The sequence below is a fragment of the Electrophorus electricus genome, chromosome 10 (assembly GCF_041902795.1).
Source record: "Electrophorus electricus isolate QZ-2024a chromosome 10, ASM4190279v1, whole genome shotgun sequence".
Lineage (NCBI taxonomy): Eukaryota > Metazoa > Chordata > Actinopteri > Gymnotiformes > Gymnotidae > Electrophorus > Electrophorus electricus.
This window is the reverse complement of record NC_137506.1, coordinates 26,298,890-26,316,214: the sequence shown is the minus strand read 5'-3', so window position 1 is coordinate 26,316,214 and position 17,325 is coordinate 26,298,890. Positions and strand designations below refer to the sequence as shown.

Sequence of the window (17,325 nt, the reverse complement as noted above, 5' to 3'; positions counted from 1 at the left end):
TCAAAACTTAAACACTTCCCATTTTAGGGATCTGTGCCGTTAACATTTATTTGGAAATCTATAACCAAAATCAATCCTCTTAGTCGCTTTTTAATAGCTGCCTTGAGTGTCTTGGTTGAGCAAGTGCATGCTTGTTAATGCCTCTCTCTCCGTGTTTGGAAAAGTGTTTGATAGCATTGCCATCTAGGGGCCGCACGGAAGTCTCAGTGCTAAAATAAAGTGGAATGAAGCAGCTGCTGCTATTGACAGTGTGCATATGTTTGCCAGCTTTATAGTCCAAGCAGGCTTTCATATTTCACCACGGTAAAAAGGTACTTTTTAAATGGCCCGCCTCCTCTCACTCTCATAATGGATGTGTGTGTAAAAAGCTGTCACAGGTGCGGGAGGAGGGGGGCCACAATTGACTATTGCTGCCAGACCTTATGTTGCCGTAATGGCGCTGGCTTTGTGGAACACTGTGGTTTTTCCCTTTGGCTGGGGGGCAATTAATCCAGTGAGCTGTTAAAAGTATAGTGCAGAAGCCTTATTGTAGGGGCCATGGACCTTGCCAGCTTTGCTATCTGAGAGTGGTTTCAGTATTATGGTCATTTTTGCCCTTGTGTGCCAGTGTTTTGCTGACTAGGGATGATGACCAGTGATCCTGGTCCAAGCTGCACAGTTGAGTGGCTGCTCGAATTTGGGCATTCACAAACGCAGTTCTCCTGGCACAGTCAGTCGTCTGTAGAAACCTCCCTGGCCTGGTTCAGTTCGGAACCACAGCCTGAAAACACCACGGCGCTAAACGTTGCCCTAAGCTGCTGTGCGCAAGTTGCAAAGTATACCATGTGTAATTGTCAGAAATGTTCTCATATCCTCATGCCAAGCCTCTTTGTAAATAGCAAAAAAAAATAAAAAATTAGGGTAGCTTGTAATTAAATGCAAAATAGTGTCTTGGTTAGTCTAGAATAAAAATGTGACTCCATGTTGCATTTAGTAACTCAGTATAGCATGAAATTGTTCTATCACCTTCGTTCCTTAATCTTATGAAGAGCTCCGTTTTAGGCCATTATCTTAATACATTTTCAGATGTAAAACATATCTTGTGTTTTGGATTTTCACCGAACACTAAACTGTGCATGTGCATTTTTCCTGGTCTAGGGTGATGTGCATCAGGCCCATGTCTTCGGTCTCGAGCCCTACACCAGCTACAGTGTGCGGGTGGAGGCGGTAAACAAAGGTGGCAGTGCCGCCGGCCCCTGGGCCACCCTGCGCACCCTGCAGGCCTCTCCCAGTGGCCTGGGCATTTTCTCCGTGGAGAAGTGTGAGCATGGGCGTGCCCTGCTCCTGCAGTGGCTGGAGCCAACCTTGCCCAACGGAGTGCTCAAGGTATGCACCCTCTACCTGCCTCCTGCTGATTTACACAGCGGGCGTAGAGAGCGTAGCATTTTTGCAGAACTCCCATGTGCCAAAGGGTGTCCCAGGGGCCTCGACTGTTAAGGGTGACTAATGAGCTCTCTGCCACATCTGTTCTTCCACAGATGTACAGTGTGTTCAGCGACGGCAACCTGGAGTTCAGCGGCCTCTCACGCCAGTTCTTGTTCCGGCGCCTGGCGCCCTACACCACTTATGCTCTGGTACTGGAGGCCTGCACAGAAGTAGGCTGCACTAGGACGCCCATACAGCCTGTCACCACCGGGGAGGCACCGCCTGCCTCGCAAGCCCCACCCAGTGCTCGCCGTATCGGACCCCGTGACGCAGAGCTCAGCTGGAACCCCCCAGGGCAGCCCAACGGCATCATCCTGCTGTACCAGTTAATGGCCGCGGGCGTGGAGGATGGCGGGTTCAGGAGCGACGAAGACAGCGAGGATGATGAGACACAGGCCAAGGTCGCTTGTACAGTGAGGGATGTTGACACCGGCAGCTTCTCCTGCAACGTGTCCGGCCTGCAGCCGTGGAGCAGTTACAGGTTTCGCGTGCGTGTTTCAAACACGGCAGGTTCAACCAACAGCCCCTGGCTGACTATTCGCACCAAGCAGGCTCCTCCAAGGAGCTTGGCACCACCGGCTGTCAGTCATCTGGAGGGAAGGCCACAGGAGCTCTTTGTGTCTTGGGCACCTCCACTGGAGGCCAATGGTGTCATTCTGAGCTACAGGATTCAGAGAGGCAACGTTGGCTTTCGTTTCAGTTTCGACTCGAGTGTGTTAAACTACACTGACCAGGATTTGACCGCACACACCATCTACAGCTATGCAGTTATTGCGTGCACAATAGCTGGCTGTGTTACCAGCCAGCCGACTGTAGTCAGGACATTAGAAGCTGCGCCTGCAACAGTCAAACCTCCTATAGTATCTAATGTGATGCCCCATTCCCTAAATGCATCATGGACTGCACCAACTATCCAGAATGGGGAAATCTTAGAATACATCCTCCAGATTAACAAGGAGGAGGTTTACCATGGGAAGAAGCTGAGTGCACAGGTGAGGGGTTTAGAACCCCACACTTCCTATTTCCTCATCTTAACAGCCTGCACTAATGGAGGCTGCACTACCAGTGCTCCCACCCCAGTCCAAACCAGAGAGGCATCCCCCACTGGTATGCCAGCCCCAACTTTAAAGGTCACAGGCCCTGAGTCAGTGGAGGTGGCATGGGAGGAACCCGATTGCCCCAATGGGGTCATCACAGGGTATGAGCTCCATCGTGATGGGCATGTCATCTACGCGGGCATGGACACACACTTCCATGACTTCACCCTGCTGCCCAATGTCGAGTACAGCTACACTGTCACTGCCAGTAACAGCCAGGGTATGGCCATCAGCCCTTCAGCTGTTGCCAGGACACAGTCTTCAGCCCCTTCGGGCATGTTGCCCCCTCGCCTACAGGCCCTGGGGCCCTCTAGCATCATGGTGCAGTGGGAGCCCCCAGTCCGGGCCAATGGCGTTCTCATCAGCTACTCTGTGTACGAGCGGGACCCCTCTGCGCCCAATGTCAGGAGGCTGGTCTTTGCAGCACATCACAGCGCCTTCCAGAGTCGCAGTTTCTCTCTTACAGCTCTGCAGCCCTACTGCAGGTACCTGTTCTATGTCTCTTGCCTATGTGGTCTCTGTTTTAATATCGCTATTTCTGCTTGTTACAGGGTTCGTTTCTCAAAAATCTTGACTTGTTACATGAGCACAAGTTTTAGGTGAGTGTAAAAATACTATGGTAAACAAAAAAAAAAGTTACATGTTCTAAGAAAAAAAAATTGTCAACTTGTATTATTAGTTATTCATCTCACAGTAGGCGCAATAGGGACCGATTGACACAACTACTAAACATCCAAAGGAGGAGATGGGATTGGAGACAGAGGGTGCTGCTAAGAGCATCTTGGGTAATTGTCCTTGTGTCTCCCTCTCCCTTAGACAAAGGCAGTTAAAGGCACAGAGGCAGTCAAATGAAGGATGGCGGAACGCCATGTGTGTATACGCATGTTGTTGAACATCCAGATAAGCAGAGAGGGACAATAATAGCTCATCAGCTCACCACGGTCAGGTGACCTTCCCCTGCCCCTCCCCAATAAAAAAAACCAAACAAAAAACGACACAGGGCATCTTTATGAGCCACATAAAGATGCTCTGTGTCGTTTTTTGGTTGGTTTTTTTTGTTGGGGGGGGGGGGGGCGGATTTGCGCATGGTCTTTTAATCATTGTTTTAACAGAGTTACACCAAAAACATATTAAGCCTCTTGTTAACAGTTTTAAGACTGTAAATAAAATGTTTCTAAACAGAGAATAACTTTATATTTCCAAAAAGGGTCATCCTAAATGAAATTTAAGTCCTTGTAAGGATTGCCTTACAAACTTTAACAGAGTCCACATAACCTGTTAAAGCTTATTAGAACTGAAGTAATGCATTCTGCATGTCTTGGCATGGGGGGAGGATGCTGCTTAGTCTATCACCTGTATGTGCATGCAACTTTCAACCAGGTATGAAGTGAGAGTGGAGGCCTGCACCCTGCTTGGATGCACTTTGAGTGAATGGGCCTCAGTTCAGACCCCAGAGGCGCCTCCTGCTGGCCAGTCGCCACCTCTACTGGAGCTACAGGCTGACTCAAAGGGCATGCAGACTGTGTTCCTGCTCTCGTGGTCCCCACCCGCCCACACTAACGGAAAGCTGCTGCACTATGAGCTCTATAGGCGGCTCAGCGAGGACGCAGAGAGTCAGTCTGCCGCCTCACTCGTCTACCGTGATGTCTCAACCTCCTACCATGACCGTGGGCTCCTTCCCTACACGCCTTACGAGTACCAGGTCATTTATTTCTCGTTTGCTCTGTCTTTCTTTAATTTCACTTTCATAATTTCAAAAGCAACACTTTAGTATAAAAACACACCTTCTATCTAGTATTTTAAAATATTTTTAGAATATATGCTCATCAGTAACTTTACTAGAAACACCTCCCTTTTACTTTGACCACACTCTTATTACCTCAGGTACTAACACCAGGACTGACATTCATGTAGTAGCAGCACGCTGGGTGTTGAATTAGTACAAGTGTTTGCTTGTGTCAGTAGCACTGCTTGGCTACTGGGGTCCTCAGCCCAAAAATGTACCGGCCTTCAGTCACCTAACCACTGAGCACAGAACCAATGTGCTGTAGACTCTCAGTGTAAACCTGCAAAGCATACCTACGAAGGAATTGTTCCTAAAGAAGTGGCTAGCAGCAGCCTGGCAGTAGTAGCTGAGCTCCAGGCTCTGTCTGGGCCATGCTACCTGCCTTCAGTTTGCTCCCAATTCGTAACGCCGCTGCCCCTCACAAGACCTTTCTTAATTGACAGGCTAGCCTTTAGAGTGAAATAACATTAGCATTTGATTGTCATGCGTGAGAGGCGTGGGATACATTGATAGACTCGGCCTGATTGTTCCATCTTATTTAAGAGCGGTAATTTATGACAACCGGCAGGCGGGGTCCCTGCGCCTACGGACAGGTGACAGGGCCATTAATCTCGGGCCTGGCAGTATGCTGCCGATCAGGATCGAAGCCATCGAATTAGCCGCAGCCGCCTTCCAGACGGCTAAGCGTCGAAAGGACCTTTCCCTGTCCACACGCTCTCCCGGGAGGGCATGCTAACTGTACGGGACGTGCAACGGATCATTCGTATGAGGAGGCTCCTTCGTGCATTAACCTCTGCTCTTACTTCCCAACAGGGGAGGAATTTTGTGGATTAGAAGGCTGGTTTAATCTGCTCACCTTCAGTTCATTCCTCACGTTTAAAGCCATCTTTCCGAGGAGCAGATGTCAGCATGATTCATGACTTTGTCCAGACGTCGCAAAGTCCTGTTCATCTTGTTTCCCTTTGCTGGGGCGTCACCCGCACACAGCTTCCCTAGCAAAACTGAGCCACTTGCACGAGCAGCGGCCACATATTTCACTGACACTTTTATGCCACACCTTAATTAGCGCTGCTGTAGGAAAAGAGCGCTTTTGGCCCCGTGCTGATGAGGCGGGCGTGGCAGGACTTTTTCAGAACCTGTCGCTGGGCAGACTCTACCCTCAGTGCTTAAACCCAGATCCATTAGAGCTCACACATGACATATTTTTATTTTCTCCTAATTACCGTACTAACGGCTCGGCAGGCGAGTGCCGGCGCGGCAGTAAAAAGGTCTCTGCTCCTCATACAAGGACACAAGGGTGTCCTGGTCCCACTCCACTTTCCAGCCAGTGAACCGCCAAGCTCTGAGATGCCTCTGTTATTCTCACCTCCTCATTGTCTGTTGCTCATTTATTTACACGCAGCGTGAAACGGCTCTGTTCTCCTCAGCCTGTCGCTGCAGACACACTTGCAATGTCCGACATGTCCGAGAGAAAGGGTGAGGGCACTTCGGGATCGTCAGGAGCGTTCCTCTTTCCCCCTCTCTTCCTCCATCTTCGTCCTGCCATGTTGACCTTTTCGCTCTGTGAGGTGACAAGATGCCCTTTTCGTGACCCCCTCCCCCCACTGCCACCAGGTGCCCTCCCTCTGCACTGTCCTCAGATATGTTGGCCACGTCCTGTCGTCCGGATGGAACAGGCTCCAGAGGGGAATACGCAACCGGACCAGAGCGCCGTGCAGTCCCCATGTATTGCCACTTAGATCTATCATTCTGATTGATCACGCTCTAATTGCCTATTATTGAGGCTAATTTAACCCTATCCGCCGGAACATCCATCTGCCGCCTCGATTCCGAGTGACAATCTACAAATTACTTACCCATGCAAATGGTGACCCCGTATGACCTTTCCCTGCTCCTCCTCTGTAATTATACCAACATCTCGTCGGCTAAATAAGATTACTTCACCTAGCCACGTGTTGACGCGCTCCTTGATGAAGGTGAAATGTAATTTCCATGTAGATTTTCTCAAGAGCGCCTCTGTAATGGACTCTGGCGCATTGGGGCCCTTGATTGGCGGTGGGATCTCCAGCAGAGAGCCCCAGGTCCCCAGAATGGAGCAGAACGCCAGCTGTCATAGACACTAGAGGCAGGAGCCCCTGCAGGAGAAGGTGACTCCCCACTGACCGCAGGAGGAGGAGTACGAGTGTAGTGTCACTGTCTGTGTCTCTCTGAAGTAAGAGCCAGGACATCTGGGCCCCAGGTGATGACAGTATCTGCACACCTGTAGCACTGTGCAATTGATCCTGTGTGTGCTGTACTTTCACACTGCCCTCTGCAGCACGCTTATCTTTTCAACACCCAAAGTGCAGGACTTAACCATGTTACACATTGCATTACATCTTAATACCGCAATTGCACCACGTGTATTTTATATACTTGGACTGTAATTCCATCAGCTGTTCTACAATTCTTTTACTCTTTACAACTACTTAAGACTTATAAAATATTTGCTGAACTATGAAACAATGCTGTAGACTTGGATATCTTGGAAACAAGGCATTCTCGAAGGCATCTTGTGGAGCCATAGGCATCATTTCAGGTGTGGACCGTGAATTCAGCGGGTCGTGTGGGCAGTCCGTGGGTCATAGGCCGGACCGGGCCAGCTCCTCCCGAGGGTGTGGCTCCTCTCCAGTTCCTGCGCATCCACGCCACATGGGCTGTGGTGAATATCAGCCCCCCCACCAAGCCCAACGGCATCATCAGCCTCTACAAGGTGTTCGCCCAGACGAAGGACACACATGTGCTGGTACACACCACCTGCTCCATAAAGGGGAACTTCTTTAGTGCACTTGAGAACGTGCCTTCCGTGTGTGTTATTTATTGATCCTCTAACGGGTGTCGTTGAAGAGTGTGTGAGATGTGTCGTGGTCTGATGGGACATGGTGCAGTTGGCATGGAGAGCGAGAGGTTTTCAAGATTTTCATCAGCTCTTATACTGACATATGTATATTATAGATGTAATGTTGTAGTTTAATTAATCAGTATTGTAGAGAATCTCAACATGTAGCTGTCCTACTTTAAAATGCTGGCATTCAGAGTCTGTTTTTCTCACGTACAGCACTTTTAAATGAATCTGTTAGTCTATAATACTTTCCAATAGTTCAAAGCTACAGCCATTTTTCTCAGCAGACACACACCCACAAGCAAAATGATACTTTGAAAAGGACTTTCAGCAGCTAATTCATCATAATCCGTCATAACTAGTCTTGATTCCAGCTGTCATGAATTCAACAGTGAGATTTCGAGCTGCTATAATTGAACTGTGTAAGCATTTTTGAGCAAGTTGCACATGTGTGCATACCACATGTGATGCTAGAAAGCTGATTAAAACTCTCATAAAAGTCCTCAGTATAAACAGCCTAAGTTCATGCCATGTGAGCAGCATATCCAGACACTAGAATAAGCAGCCAGCAAGCAGTGTTGCTTGCCCTCACCCAGGGTCACCTCCACCACCTCTCTCCCTGTGCACAGCTGTCAGAGGGGACGTCTCAGCAGCAGACCCTCCACCACCTGGCACCCTTCACTGCGTACACCGTAGGCGTGGAGGTGTGCACGTGCCCAGGCTGCTGCAGCCGCGGCCCGCTGAGCGAGCTGCGCACGCCGCCCTCAGCACCAGCCCAGCAACCGCCACCTCGCCCCATCGCCCTCGCGTCCCGCTGGGCGCTGGCCGAGTGGGACCGGCCCCTGCAGCCCAATGGCATCATTGAGAGGTGGACGCCTAGCTAATAATCATATGTTCTTTAGCGAGGTCATGCATATCTAGCATTTGATTGTTCTGGTCTTTTTCTCCTCATCTTGGTAGCTTTGAGCTCCTGGTACGGAGCGCGTGCCCCCAGCCGATGCAGCCCGTGCCTATGGGCTGCTCCGTGGGCCAAGTGGAGAGTCGGTTCTTCAGGAAGGGCCAGAGCCTCAATATCACCACCCTGCTCCCCTACGCTACCTACGACATCTGTGTGGTCTCCTACAACAACATGGGCAGCACAGCATCTGAATGGGTCCCCATAACCACGCTGAAAGAGCGTAAGATGAAACACCAGTGCATTTGTGCACTTAATCTCTCTCACTTTCATCCTCAACTTCATTTTTGTGTACTGCTCTTTCAACAGTGAGCTGGCTTAATTTCTAATGATAATATAGCCAACTGTCTAACAAGGTAGAATTTTAACCGCATTTCCTTAGCTGGGTTAGCCAGGTTATCTAGGTTCTCATAACTGATTATACATAACCACAGTGTGCATAACGTTAACTAGCTAGCTAATGGGTGAACCGACATCCTTGCTCGCTAAGTGGTTACACATTTACCCTAACCCTACCCCTCTACCCTTTAGTCACACATTTACCCTAACCCTACCCCTCTACCCTTTAGTAACACATTTACCCTAACCCTACCCCTCTACCCTTTAGTCACACATTTGCCCTAACCCTACCCCTCTACCCTTTAGTCACACATTTACCCTAACCCTACCCCTCTACCCTTTAGTCACACATTTACCCTAACCCTACCCCTCTACCCTTTAGTCACACATTTACCCTAACCCTACCCCTCTACCCTTTAGTCACACATTTACCCTAACCCTACCCCTCTACCCTTTAGTCACACATTTACCCTAACCCTACCCCTCTACCCTTTAGTCACACATTTACCCTAACCCTACCCCTCTACCCTTTAGTCACACATTTACCCTAACCCTACCCCTCTACCCTTTAGTCACACATTTACCCTAACCCTACCCCTCTACCCTTTAGTCACACATTTACCCTAACCCTACCCCTCTACCCTTTAGTCACACATTTGCCCTAACCCTACCCCTCTACCCTTTAGTAACACATTTACCCTAACCCTACCCCTCTACCCTTTAGTCACACATTTACCCTAACCCTACCCCTCTACCCTTTAGTCACACATTTACCCTAACCCTACCCCTCTACCCTTTAGTCACACATTTGCCCTAACCCTACCCCTCTACCCTTTAGTCACACATTTGCCCTAACCCTACCCCTCTACCCTTTAGTCACACATTTACCCTAACCCTACCCCTCTACCCTTTAGTCACACATTTACCCTAACCCTACCCCTCTACCCTTTAGTCACACATTTACCCTAACCCTACCCCTCTACCCTTTAGTCACACATTTACCCTAACCCTACCCCTCTACCCTTTAGTAACACATTTACCCTAACCCTACCCCTCTACCCTTTAGTCACACATTTACCCTAACCCTACCCCTCTACCCTTTAGTCACACATTTACCCTAACCCTACCCCTCTACCCTTTAGTCACACATTTACCCTAACCCTACCCCTCTACCCTTTAGTCACACATTTACCCTAACCCTACCCCTCTACCCTTTAGTCACACATTTACCCTAACCCTACCCCTCTACCCTTTAGTCACACATTTACCCTAACCCTACCCCTCTACCCTTTAGTCACACATTTACCCTAACCCTACCCCTCTACCCTTTAGTAACACATTTACCCTAACCCTACCCCTCTACCCTTTAGTCACACATTTACCCTAACCCTACCCCTCTACCCTTTAGTAACACATTTACCCTAACCCTACCCCTCTACCCTTTAGTAACACATTTACCCTAACCCTACCCCTCTACCCTTTAGTCACACATTTACCCTAACCCTACCCCTCTACCCTTTAGTCACACATTTGCCCTAACCCTACCCCTCTACCCTTTAGTCACACATTTGCCCTAACCCTACCCCTCTACCCTTTAGTCACACATTTGCCCTAACCCTACCCCTCTACCCTTTAGTCACACATTTACCCTAACCCTACCCCTCTACACTTTAGACACTCATGTGCAATGCTTTATAAAAGCCTGCAGTACTGATTGGAACCTGAAAAATGTAAATAACTTGCAGTCAGGGCTAAGAATAAGATAGCTAGCTAACGTTAGCTAGCTACCAAGTAAAACATACAAAAACGCACCTTCTACCAAATTATTCAAGGCGAATAAGCACTGTAGAAATAGTTACTGCTCACTAAGATAAAGTGTTTATTAGCCAGCTTGGTAATATTAGCCATGCTAGCTTAACGTTAACATGCGAAACCTTTGATCTACTGAGGTCTGTAGCTAAAATGTTGAACTGATGAACCTAAAATTGCAAACAAAAAACTGCTTGTGCAAGTATATAACATGAAAACGAACAAAATACGATACATTAATCAGATTAAACTTTTATGTGAAAGCTTCTTAGAAGTTTACACCACTGACCTCACCCGTTCCGCTCGCTATTTCTAACAAGCAAAGCGCTTGTGGCCGAGGAAGCATTCGGCCAAAATAAGGCATCTGAGAAGGCAACATATTTACAGTATCTAAGAATTACTTTATATGTTTTTTGTGGCAGGCATTCTATTAAGTAAATCGATGTCTATGCAGAAAGCTCACTAGATATTGAGACAGACCCATAAACTGATATTGTCTTATCACAACAATGTTATCTTACACTACTTGTCCACTGGTGCATGCACCATTTTTCAGTGGTTGTTCCACATCAAGACATCAGTAAACCTCTTTCTCCTGCTTGCCCTCTGTTTGTGTTGCAGCTCCACAGTACAAGCAAGCGTTTGTGGTGCACAGCAACCTGACGGCTGTCTGTGTGGACTGGGGCCTCTCGTTCTTCCTGAACGGACCCCTGAGGGAGTACTCTCTGAGCGAGAGCGGCCTGCGTGTCTACAGCGGCTTCCACAGCTCTGCGAACATCCCCCGCACCTCAGACAAAAGTAGAGATCCCCCCAGCCCTTACCTATGCCTGTGAAAACACAGAGAACTGAATCGATATGCTAATGGATTTTCAGTGGTCCCGATTCATAATTTAAAATCCTTTCTGTGTGCTCTCTTCCCACTCTTTCCTTCATTACTTACCTTTTTGCTACGTTTTCTTTCATATTCTTCATATATTCTCCTCTGACGATTTGCACTCTCTCTCCCTCTCTCTCTCACTCTCTCTCTCTCTCTCTCTCTCTCTCACTCTCACTCTCTCTCTCCCCCTCTCTCTCTCTCACTCTCTCTCTCTCTCTCTCTCTCACTCTCACTCTCTCTCTCCCCCTCTCTCTCTCTCTCTCTCTCTCCCTCTCTCTCTCACTCTCTCTCTCTCTCTCTCTCTCTCTCTCTCTCTCTCTCTCTCTCACTCTCTCTCTCTCTCCCCCTCTCACTCTCTCTCTCTCTCTCTCTCTCTCTCTCTCTCTCTCTCTCTCTCCCCCTCTCTCTCTCTCACTCTCTCTCTCTCTCTCTCTCTCTCTCTCTCTCTCTCTCTCTCTCTCTCTCTCTCGCCCTCACCCCCTACCTCCCTCTAGCCTTTGTCTTCCAGGTTACCTGCACCACAGACAGTGGCAGTGCCAGTTCTCCTATTATCAAATACAGCACAACCACCGGCATAGGTACGCTTAGCTCGGCTGCAGTGCACTGCTCTCCGTGGGCTTGGGGCAGGCTTTCAGGCAGGGCTCAGCAGGTGAAGGTGACTCTTCATTACCAGGCGAAACTGCCGCATCTCTGTTCTGTCGACCGCCCGGCTCCAAAGCTGGTGTCACTGTCACACGCTCTTGGGTTTTTGGCAGTGCTTCTGCAATACATTGTATGTGTGCGTGTGTGTGTGTGTGTGTGTGTGTGTGTGTGTGTGTGTGTGTGTGTGAGAGAGAGAGAGAGAGAGAGAGAGAGAGAGAGAGAGCGAGAGATCTAATGAGTTTGGACTGAAGAGGCACTGGAAGGAGAGGAGGTGAGAAGGGAAGAAGGAATCAATGGGGTGAGAGGGCTGAAAGAGTTGTGAAATGACACTGACTGGCTAATCAAGTGTGTTTTCAAATCATTTCGACAGTTCCTGTTTCTAAATGCATTTGTTGGTTAAAAGTAATTAAATAAATACATTTTAGAATAATGATTTTGCACACAGACTGGACTAATTAAATCTGAACTAACAACAATCAGTATATATTTAAATATATATTATGCACCTGTCCAGGAGTTTTTCCCACTACCAGTTTCGAATATGGAGAAAATGCTCTATAAAATTAGATTGAAAGCAAGCCAGTTTGTCTGTATTCTCAACTCTCAGCAGTCAGTCAAGCTTCTCAATGAAACCTTTTCCTCCCAAAACAGATGCGGCGGAGGCCACCTCCGAGGGTAAGGGTGGTGCGTTCGGCACGGTGGTGGCTTTCTACACAGAGCTGTGGTTCATCCTGCTGATGGCCCTGTTGGGGCTGGTGCTGCTGGCCCTGCTCCTGGGCGTCCTGCTGCGCCGTGCACTGAGCAAGGCCCCCTTTGTCAGGGAGAGAGCGCCCCTCCAGCCCCTGCAGAGGAGAAGCCCCACATACCCTCCCAACGCCTCCTTGGTGAGAGGAGTTTTGCATTTGGAAATGTTGAGTATTAGTACTGACCCTTTACAAAGGTCACACACTAATGCAGTGCGCCAGATGAATGTTATGCCAGATAAGTTTAGAATTGATATAGTCTGTTGTACATAAATGTGCATCAATTGACACTTTCCCAATTTCATAATGAGTAGATATTGTCAAATGTGCTCATGGTTATATATTGCTGGTTTTAAGATACCTCATTTTGTCATGAATCTATGATTATTTCAGTTTGTCTTGGAAACTTAAAAAAAAATTATTAATTTTTTCTCATCCCCTGTACTTGCCTCAAATGTCCACAAGGGGGTAGTTCTCTGCATTTATTTTTCTTTTGATAATGCTGCCCCCTAGTGGATATATGACAGAAGGCAAGAACCAGGCAAGAAATAGGGAGAAAGTGAAAATCTACAGCTTTGCAGCATTTCTTTCTCTCTTCCCAGAAACGTTAACCCTGTCAGTGTGATCTCTTTCTCCCTCTGTACACCCTTTCCATCTCCCCTCCTATAATGGCTTGCTGGACTGTTCTTGGCGTGTTACAGAGGCCATCCTCCGATCTCTGCTCTATCCATGCTTGCACTGCTCTCCTACAGTCCAGTGGTGGAATGGTGAGCACTCACCCAACCCTGCCCCCCTCTCTCTCGCTGCCTCCCTCCTCCCCTCCCTCTGTTACCTCTCTGCTCATGGTTCCCTCTCTCCTCACAGTCTGACAGTGTGCCGGACTCGACCAGCAGTGTAACCTTAAAGGGGTTTACCATGCACACTGAGGTACATTGTCTGGTTTGACTGTTCCTTTCACAGCAGAGAGCTGCCTGCTTGTTTGCAATCCTGGCAAAATTTATTTCTGCCTGTGTTTTTACTGGCTTTATATTATAGAATGGCATGTCTTTTTCCCTTTGAAGTTACCTTCCATGTCTTTGGAAGTTAATGTGTGGGTTCTTGCTTTCTTTTAATATCCTTTCTTCACTTTTTGTTGAAATGGTTTTGTGTGTCTCGATATTAGCATGATTGACATATTATTTTAAACTGCACCGCAGCTTTTATCCAGCAGATGGTGCTGTAGAGCTGACTCAATGAGTCTCAAGCATGTTTCAAAATCATTGTTAAAGATGGACTAGAAGACATTAATCTCAATTTTCTCAACAGAGTTGAGCAAGTAAAGTTGCTGGTAACAATATTTTACACAAGAGTACCTTTTTGGGGGTGCCCTTTTGCTCAGTAAAATACCCCAACTCATCCCCCATCTGCTGGTCTTTATTTCTCACTTTTTTGGAATTTGTTCGTTGAGCTACTGGCTTTTGCATGGGGAATCATGAGTGTTCAACAAGTGCAGGGAAGCCATTGGCTGTGAAAACCCGACATCTGTGTTGGTGTGCGTTGTTGTTGTGCATCGTGTGTTGGTGTGTGTTACCTTGCAGGGTCTGAACGACACTAAGGTCGGTGGCAGCACTTCCCAGCCCAGAAATCCCAGTCACCAGGCCAGCATGTCTGTGTTGCATGTCACCAGCGAGAACCAGCTCAGCCATGCCTACTCCCAGAACTCCCTCCACAGGAGCATCAGCCAGCTCATTGACACGCAGGACAGGAAGTCTTGGAAGCAGGAGCTGCAGGGCACTGACAGTGGCATGGTGAGCTGGATCTGAATGTTGTGGCTCAGCGAGAGCCACAACACCACCACTCACCCCAGCACACCGAAGTGAACATAACGAGTGTATCTCCAGCACACCGAAGTGAACATAACGAGTGTATCTCCAGCACACCGAAGTGAACATAATGAGTGTATCTCCAGCACACCGAAGGGAACATAACGAGTGTATCTCCAGCACACCGAAGGGAACATAACGAGTGTATCTCCAGCACACCGAAGGGAACATAACGAGTGTATCTCCAGCACACCGAAGGGAACATAACGAGTGTATCTCCAGCACACCGAAGGGAACATAACGAGTGTATCTCCAGCACACCGAAGGGAACATAACGAGTGTATCTCCAGCACACCGAAGTGAACATAACGAGTGCATCTCCAGCACACCGAAGGGAACATAACGAGTGTATCTCCAGCACACTGACATGAATATTCCTGTGTTTCTGTTTGCAGTTTGTGGGAGGCGAGGAGTTCAGAGGAACGATTAATGGCTTCAGCTCCATGAAGAAAGAGGAAACCATATTTACAGACACACACTTATAGAGCTCCTCTTCTATCCCTGACTGCTCTTCACACTCTCACTCTCCCCCTCTCTTGTATGTGTATGGATGTACATGCGCATACACACACTTGCATGCACACACACACTCATACACACACAGACAGCAAAACCTGACAAGAGTACCCTCAAAATGCAGAAGTAGACAGCATAGAAAACTTTCAAGAGTTAATAGTCATTCATGAGCTTTAAACATGGAAGTAAGCATACTGAGTTTCCTGTTTCACAGTGTCATGAGCAGGTCAAAGAAAATGGCAACTCAGTTGGTGTCTGTGTAGACGTCCCTTACTGTGTTGGTTTTAACCTCTATACTTGTTACAGAACCTTAGAGCTGCAGAATGCTTATAGATGGTACTTCGCATAACACGTTGATATCTTCTTACAGGCAAATCCTGGAAGTTTACTTCTTGTACTGTCATTTTTAGAAATGGAATTATTCCCTGGTCTGTATTTCCTCTGGTATATATGGTAACTACCTCTTGAATAGGAACTATGTACAACTCATACATTATTTCATCCATTTAAATCCTAAAAATTATATGTTTGTTTATGTTAACATGATATTATGTGGTTGTTTTTTAAAGCCCTATACAGTACTGACATTGGTATTGTTAAACGCTCCTGATAAAACTTATGAAATAGAAAAGGAATTTCTCCAGTAAAATAACTGGTTTAAGCAAGGTATTTTGTTTCATCTTGAAATGTTTAAATATCCTTGAATTCATTATATGGAATGTTATCCCTGTTCCTTCCTAATATCCTGATAGATGTGGATTTAAACCTCCTGTAAAATAAGAGCAAACATGGTGGTGGTGTTTTTTAAAAGCACTGGTTACATGAGCAGAAGATGTGGGTTAGGCCCATGAGCATCACCTGCTTAGGCTGCACTGTGAAGCCATCCAAGTCGTAGTTCAGAGTTGTGCCACCAAGGTGTGTTGTGCCACCAAGGTGTGTTCATATTCAGGAAAGGGTTCATATTTAGCTCCTTTAATTTCGGAGGTGTTCCGGTTGTGAGTATAAGGATTGCAGATTACCTCTGAAGCCTTTCACTGGCCTTTCAAGGGTCCTTTTCTCTCCAGACAGTAAAAACAGCCTCTACGAACTATTACCTTGAGCATCCTCTCCATGAGCTTCTTAGAGTGTGGCATAGAATTTAGAAACCATTGGAAGTTCCATAATCCATATTCCTTCCTATGCTGCCCAGTTCATGAGAAAGATGGGAAATACCCATAAGCAGTTTAGTACTTTGAGATTGGATGTGGGATCTGGCTGGTCATTCGAGAAACTTACATATATATAATTGTGTGGTTAATAAACATGCTGATTCTTAAATATTTACACAGATAATCCGTTTTCTTTCCCTGCAACCATTCTTGAGGATTCTTGGGGAGTCAGTTTCCACAAATCTTTGTTTGTGCTGTCTGTATATAAATATGGTATAATCGGAAAATAGTGTGAGAAATAGAATTGGGAAATTGTGCCTACTAGACTCAGCAATATAGTATTAGTAATTGTGATAATGCCAACTGTTCAGTGTCTTAAATGTAATAAGTATAACAATGTAACAAATTAAGTCCTGTGGTTTGCTTGTTTGTTATTAGAATTGTTTAGCATTTCAGAAGGGGGTATTATTATGGGTCTCATGTGTAGCATGTGTTTTAAACTTATGCAGTACAGCAGTATGATTGTACCCTTTCAGAGCTTCGTTTAAACATAAGCAAAACATAATAGCAATTTTCAAGCATTTTCTTGACATTTTTATGACTTTTTAAAAAATTGTCAGTATTATTTATTATTTGTTGGATGTATTTAATAAAAATATGTTCTTTAATGTAACCATGTTTTGCTCCATTATGAAGTGTTGTGTATAGGTGTATATGTTCATGTGTAAGCAACATTGGCAAAATTCATATTGCTGTAATTAAAATTTAATTAAACATGATTCGAGCTCATTTCTGCATTTGGCAATTTCTTTATGATATCTATTTAAGGGTACAAAGAAAATACTTGTTTTAAGTCGCAGGGACTAGTGTAATGAATATTTACCTTAACCTTCTCCTATCCCAATGCACATAACGCACTGACGAGCTCCTGAACTTCTTTAGCCTCTGCAGATGCTTAGCTGTCCCAGTCACATCTGTTCTGCATGCCCTGTGCTAGCTGGGCTGGTTTAATAAAATACCTGCATTGATTAATTAGATACACAGAGTCAATCAGATCCTGAGTGTGAATATTAATAACTCAGTCCTTTCACACATATACCTCAAGAGCCCAGGAAGGTGTTATCATGCATACAATAATTCTACCTTAAGTCTTTGCTTGGAAAACTAAATCACATGTACTACTGACTTGATTGGATACATGCAAGA

The 17,325-nt window shown here is 46.6% G+C and overlaps 1 protein-coding gene across 14 annotated transcripts in view; it reads left to right on the top strand.

The window, feature by feature from the left end:
• ush2a (Usher syndrome 2A (autosomal recessive, mild)) overlaps positions 1 to 16,908 on the top strand; it is a 180,444-nt gene extending 163,536 nt beyond the window's left edge. For 6 of the 14 annotated variants that reach the window (XM_081721818.1, XM_081721817.1, XM_081721819.1 and 3 more), the window contains 11 exons: positions 1,138 to 1,365; positions 1,518 to 3,160; positions 3,942 to 4,263; positions 6,926 to 7,132; positions 7,858 to 8,096; positions 8,189 to 8,406; positions 10,953 to 11,129; positions 11,703 to 11,786; positions 12,502 to 12,734; positions 14,171 to 14,380; positions 14,851 to 16,908. In XM_081721818.1, the coding sequence (XP_081577944.1) occupies positions 1,138 to 1,365; positions 1,518 to 3,160; positions 3,942 to 4,263; positions 6,926 to 7,132; positions 7,858 to 8,096; positions 8,189 to 8,406; positions 10,953 to 11,129; positions 11,703 to 11,786; positions 12,502 to 12,734; positions 14,171 to 14,380; positions 14,851 to 14,940 (3,651 nt within the window). In that variant the 3' untranslated portion in view covers positions 14,941 to 16,908. Of the gene's footprint in view, positions 1 to 1,137; positions 1,366 to 1,517; positions 3,161 to 3,240; positions 3,260 to 3,377; positions 3,503 to 3,941; positions 4,264 to 6,860; positions 7,133 to 7,857; positions 8,097 to 8,188; positions 8,407 to 10,952; positions 11,130 to 11,702; positions 11,787 to 12,501; positions 12,735 to 13,294; positions 14,381 to 14,850 lie in introns of those variants that run through there. The other 8 variants (XM_081721820.1, XM_081721821.1, XM_081721823.1 and 5 more) reach the window with 8 other exon arrangements.
• Positions 16,909 to 17,325: the final 417 nt, after the last annotated feature.